A 6,751-nucleotide genomic window follows, 5' to 3' on the forward strand; every position below is an offset into this window, starting at 1 on the left:
TCATTTTCTAACAAGTCTGATTCATTTTCGGACTCGGATTCATCTGACTGTGATACGTGGCTTTCTTTATCTGAACTATCTTCTGATTGCTTCTCAATTATTGCTGTTGACACACTAGCTCCGGGAGCTACATCTAGTTTCTTTTTTCTTGTTTTTGGTCTCTCTGGTCCTCCAAATCTTTGCTCCTTTAGAAGTGCAGTTAATGCATTTTCAACGGCGTCCGTGGGATCTTGTGGAGCGTCATCTGTTGGCAATTTCTTATAAACTTCACCCGGGCAGAACGGATAAATACCAGTAGAACGAAAGGAGCTAATTAAGTTTCGCTTTACTGCTGACGCAATTTTATCCGTTTGTTGGGATGGACCACCTTTCGAAACTCGAGGAGTGACTTCGTCAAGAGTTTTTAATGTTTTCCTTAAAAGAGATGAAAACATATCTTTTGGAACTGTACTTAGTCACAAATTTTGTAATTTCCAATCCGTTAACGTCGTCCTCCAAGCCTGTTTCATTGGCCTGAAAAAGCCCACGTCCAGTGGTTGGCACAAATGGGTAGAATTTGGAACTAAGCATATGAAGTCAATTTCATGTTCAGCACACATCTTAAGAACTTCATCATCCAGGTGTGACGACAAATTATCTCCTATCAAAGCTTTTCTTCCTTCTAAACGTCGTGCATGGGATAAAAAGCAAGTTGTGAACCAGTTTCTAAAAGTTACGCCATCTATCCATCCACTTTGAGTACGATTATACCTCGTCCCTTGGTTGCAGCATGGTTTATCGCAGCAAGGTAAACCACGCGGTCCATTTTCCTTCCACGTATCATACAGGTGAATGCTTTTATAAATGACGTAGGGAGGGAGAAGAGTTCCATCTGCAGCAGCACATACCATAATAGTGGTACAACTTTTGGAGTGATTCATCACTTTTTCGGGGTACTTAATGCCTCTTTTGTATATGCAACGTTTTTTCCCTGGATCGTCTGACAAATTAGATTCGTCATAGTTGAAAATGTTGGAACTGGGTAAATCTTTAATTACTGGCTCCAAGTTATTATAAAACTCTTCTAGTGTAACTCTTGAAACAGCAGCTCTAGCATGTTTAATATTTGTTGCTAGTCGTTGCCCAAACGAATCCTTATGCCTATTAAGTAGGCTGTATGCCCAGTCAATACCAGGCAGATTATTTTGAAATATAGCCACGTTTTTTCCTTGTTGATCCAAATACCATTTTGCCATCATTCGTAGGTCCTGAATAGATAAAGGAAAGCCCCAGTCAGCACATTTAGCGGCTGCTTTTAAAATTGCTACCTCCTCTCCTTTGGTGAAAATAGTAGGACGTCCGGGGGTGCCAATATGTTTTCCTTTATATCTGTTATACAGGGTACCAAAGGGAATTTTATATTGTCTTGATGCTTCTCTAATAGATAGTGTACCTTCAACTACCCGTTCAATGGCTCTTTCTAAATTTGCTGGAGGGTAATCAGCGTAACTTCTGCTGCCAAGTAATCTTTTATGCTTACGGGGCATTTTCCTGCAAGAAAGAATACGTTTAAATAATATTTATTTGATTAATATTTTCATCTGTTCGAAAAAACGATTATACGGATCGTCTGGGGTAACATTGATCACACGATCAATGTTGCCCATGGTATTGATTAATGTTTCCCCCAGTAATTTCACGCCGTACTCTTAATCACTCCCATAACCTGCTTACGTTATTTTCAGTGAGATTCATTATCAAAGTACTTCTAATCACTACATGAAAGAATACGTTGTATAAACAATATACTTACCGTGATATGTACGAAGTTTTTCACTTAACAAAATTGATGTTAAACTCAATACTCCAAAAAAATGCTTGTACTTCTAGCACACGCGTGTGTATCGGTATCGAATGGTCATAAATACTAAATAACAGTAACATTGCTGCCGACTAGGCAAAATTCGGTTATCGGCAGTGGCTAAGCGCACACGCCTGAGGCATATAATTAATTTTTAAAGTTTTGATCAAAATAACCCTCGAGTTCAAAGTATCCCCAATCTACGGTACTTGATAATATACTCGCAAAACGTGTTGTTTATCAGCACCCTCCGTCGGTGGCAAATGTTCTAATTTAAATGTTTTCCTCGTGTTTCTAATAAATTGTAAGTACCTTAAATCATTCAATGATAAAATATCGTTGTGTGTTTTTTGTAAACAATATCAGTTGTTGTAAAATACGTTTCAACAATGAGTTTAAATCCATTTGTAGGAATAGCATCTTGAGTTGCTTTCGGCTTATAAAGAACTTCAATTAAACGTTAAATTTCGGGTGCTGCATTAATTAATTTAAATTTTCCTTGATTGAAAAAGCTAGATGTTGTGTCACAGCCAGTAAAAGTATATAAAAAGCCAACGTACTTTCTGAGAATTGCATGTTTAAGACTATTGCAGCTATACAGTGCAGACTTTGGATAACTGAGTTAATATGTCTTTAACGAAATGTCTTTTTACGTACGGTATGCTTGGACAGTATTAGATAACTTATTAACAGAACCCCAAATAAAATTCTGTAAAAGTATCCTCCATCGGCTACGTGCAAAATGTTATTTTGATCTGGAAGGGCTGGAACCTCATCAAATAAAGAGCAAAATACTGATTTTTGTGATTTACGCATGCCCTCTTCATTAAATAGAGCCAGTGGAAAAGCAGCAAGTTCAAAATACAATTTTTTTTTGTCAGTCTCATTTTATATACTGGCACATATTCTCTGGAATATCAGTAAAGGATTTATAGATACTGTCTGATTATTAATGTTTATTTTAGAGTGCATGGAAAAAATATTGTTAACTTTATCTTTTCTCTTGGCCTTTATGTTTTCAAAATTTAGACCAATTAATTTATTCATTATGTTGGTTCCTATATCAAAAGCTTGGTGGCAATTGATGATTTTGTTTCCAACCACTCCTGAAACGATAGCTGTTATAAACTCACTTTCTTGGAAAATATTATGATGAGAAAAAATCATTAATTTTTATCAAATCTTCAGCATCTCTTTTGATTCGTGATGGTCTGCATTCAACATCTCTCAACCATGGTTTTTCAGTATGCAACAGATGACTTATTTCGGGACAGAGGGCCTCTCTTGATGCATCTACCTGTCTCTGCATGGTCCGAATTGTCTGATACTGAACTTCTGAATCTTTTATTATCGAGAAGGGAGCCTCATTTATGTATATATTGAAAGTAGACCCCTCCTCTATTTTGTTCTTGTGTCTTTCTAGGTGTTGAAAACTCACCACCCTGGATTCTTCCTCCATCAAAGAACTTATCTTGAATCCCTCCAAATACCCAGTGTACAACATCCCGATGTCCACCTTTCTTGTGTGAATTGTCACTTCTTTGTTAAACAAAAAGTAAGTTCTGTTATCTGGGTTAAATACAAAAATGCCGCCATTGGCGGACAAATTAACTTTGTAGTTGGGCTTCACTGTGAAAGTTGTTGACGAGATTGTTGCCGCCTAGGTTCGGCATTCTCGAAGATCTATAGGAAACATCCAAATGTAGGTTCCCACTGGTCGTCATCAATCATTTTGTCCATAAGCAACCTACAAACTCTAGAAATTCCCCTTTGCGATTGATATAACTCACAATGTCAGAAGTTTGAAAATTTGCCATACAACATCTCTATTTCACTGCATATTTCAAAGGAAATGATAGACTCAGCAATCCACTTAGCAACGACGCTTTCAGTAATACCTTGACCATGCGTAAAACTGCCAACCAGCTTAATTGAAATCTAAAATCATCAAAACTTACTCTTTAATCATATCACTCCACACTCCGCACCAGAATTTGCAAGATCTTCTTATAGTAAACCAACCTTTTTGACAGAAATGATCATACTCAGTCATTATTTCTGGAAATTAATCCATATCTTGCAAGTATAAGTGACACGATTTTCCATACAAGAAATGCCCACTTGCATGAAAATAACATTCGTTGCATGGAATTTAAATGAAGCTGCCAATTTCCAGATCTTTCTGCATCATAAAATTGTTTTACGATAGTCACCATTTCAAAGTATTGTAGCCATAATTGAGCTTTTGGGCCTTTTTCTTTCAAAATGCTGATGGTATCTTTGAATTTCTTGTTTATGTTTAAAAAAGTTTCTGTTTCTAAAGTATCATACCTAGAATTTTTGATTTGTTTCAGCATATCATGTAAGAAATTTTTTTCTGAATCAGTCAAATTACAATTTCGTAGAATGAGACTTCCTAACATACTTTGAATTAAAAGTTGCCCTCTTATCGATCTTGCAAATGTATGCCCAGTCAATGCTTTTTTGCAGATAGTTCTGAATAAATCATCGTGAAAACTTTTGAGGCCACTACCTTCCATTATATATCCGATACTTCCCAAAAAAGACATTAAAGCATGGAAGCCACCAAGTCTCACAACTATTGAGCATAAATTATGAGGGTCATAATTTTTTTCAGCTTTAACGATAATACCACGAGCTTTCCAATAAAGAGGTTGGTCAAAAGCTATAAAGCTGTAGTTTAATTGTTAGCCCTACTACGTGCTGCAGATTCTACTAGAGCAGTCAAAATGGCATTTTCTTTAATTGCTGGCGCATTAATAAATGGCAGAGGAATAATTTTCGATACAGAAAATTCGAAATAATTTGATCGAGAATCCATAAAACCCAGCCAGCCTTCCGTAGTTTTAGGATTCGTTGATTCACTGAACAGCCATAAACAGTCCAAATCAGCAATTTCTATTTTTTTGTAAGTCAGGTAATATGTTTACGATTATTTTGTTCAGCCCTTTAGCGCCATCTTTATCAGAAGGAATCAGTGGCAGAAAACCAAAATCACCTGTATCGGTGACTGTAGGAATATTTGGCAGTCATAAAAGTCTTGTTTGGTTGTTGCAGCTTTAACTGGGGTCTCACAAGTAAGCCGCCCATAGTGTGGAATGTCCCATGTCCATAGATTGTTCTGGTATTATGATTGGCGTTATCCTAAATAAACTGTATGAATGAATTAGTATTTATAGTGAAATTTTGAGGGTCTTTCACGATTGAAGCCTCAAAACGTACAGTTCCTTTGTAATTTTCAAAGACCAATGTTTGACAAAAGATTGATAAGATCTTTGGATGCAAATTTCCTATGTATTAATACGGACAATAGTAAAAGTATTTTTGATACAAATGCTCGTGGTCTAGCGGCTGACATCAAAATATTACCTATAGTAGCAGCTCGGTTATACCATTTTTGTAGTCCATTTTATTTTGTTGGCTGCTTGTGTGTAACAAGGACTATTTTTACAAATTCTTTCAATGTGAGTGACAAATCAGAAAAAAAATATCTGATGTAATAGAAGTTGGTACATCATATTGATTAAGGTCATGTCGTTGCAAACGAATATCTTCCAAAACTATATTAGCAGCTTCTTGAACTAAACGTAAACGCTCTTCTTCAAGATTAGCTTTTCTTTTACTGTACCATTCGTCATCAATAATCCTACCTTTACTGTCTCTGAAACATATGAAATAATCTTTTTTAGTGGAATAAATTTTTATTTCATCGCCAAAATGATCTTCCAATGATTTTTTCAAATATTTTAATTGCGGTACGTAATTTCCTTTAAGTTCGCTCAAAATTTCTTTCAATGAGAACTGGCATACTTCTTTCTTATTTAAAATATGACTTATAACGAATGTCAATGCTTCGGACTTTTTTCAGATATTGGACGACCTCGACTAGTAAATGGTTCATACATTATCAACCAGTAGTGTTTATCAAGCAGTATTAAACAACGCCTCATAAAACATAAGAAGTATTGGCAAGTTTCGTTTGCCTTCTCCCCAAATATTATCAACAAAAATTATCTAAATCAACGACACTAAAGCGCGAGGTTGATAAAGAACAAGAAATCGCAATGCAGAAACTGACCACGATGTACGCTACTGATATTAGTTAAAACTTTAAAAGGGTAAAGCCTGTAGTTGGCTGTATACCTTCGTTAAAACTCTGGGTTGGTTGTAAACCTCTCACCTGATCACAACAACCTTGTACAATTTCCGAGCAAGGATGACATACATCCACATGTGATATTTATAATCTTAAGACATCGACTTAATGTCGACTACTATATAACATATATGTAATGTAGCAATAATGTTATTTAGAGGTTTTTACACCTATTGAAGTGGCTAGTTTCAATTACTTGTACACTGGACGTTTAGACTGATGATGGTCAGTTTGACCGAAAACGTTTTGTACTTCCACTCCCTTTTGGATAAATTTTAAGAATTTTAATAAATAAATTCATATACCTACATACAACAGAAGTGTTTACTTCATTCCACGTTGATATTAGATCGTGCAATATCAACATTAGTCCGTTCTTTACCGGTAAAATATTGCAAAACCTCTAAATTTTAAAGAACCGCTTGGATTGACATGAAATCTGGCATACACATAGCTAGCAAGTCAAAGAAAAAAAGTGATATTGTGCCGATATGTGCTTTTGCCCTGGAGGTGGTTTTCACCCCCTCTTGGGGGAGAAAAAATATTCGTCCAAAGAAAGTCAGGAAATGAATAAACTGGCTAATTTTAAGTAACTTTTGTTCTATAGTGTTTTTTCACTAAGTCAATACTTTTCGAGTTATTTGGCAGTGAATACGTTCATTTTTTCAACAAAACAACCACGCTTTTAGACGGTTTTTCTCAAATAACTCAAATAGTATTTTGTCGAAAAAACA

At 35.7% G+C, this 6,751-nt stretch overlaps 1 protein-coding gene across 1 annotated transcript; it reads right to left on the reverse strand.

Moving 5' to 3' along the window:
* Positions 1-455: 455 nt before the first annotated feature.
* LOC126891232 (uncharacterized) lies at positions 456-3,893 on the reverse strand. The gene is made up of 2 exons (XM_050660414.1): positions 3,799-3,893; positions 456-1,530 (listed from the first exon to the last, which is right to left on the reverse strand). Exons 1-2 carry the CDS (start codon positions 3,891-3,893, stop codon positions 456-458), a joined length of 1,170 nt encoding a protein of 389 aa, XP_050516371.1.
* Between the last annotated feature and the right edge of the window lie 2,858 nt (positions 3,894-6,751).

The sequence above is a fragment of the Diabrotica virgifera genome, chromosome 9, assembly GCF_917563875.1.
Source record: "Diabrotica virgifera virgifera chromosome 9, PGI_DIABVI_V3a".
NCBI classification, from domain to species: domain Eukaryota; kingdom Metazoa; phylum Arthropoda; class Insecta; order Coleoptera; family Chrysomelidae; genus Diabrotica; species Diabrotica virgifera.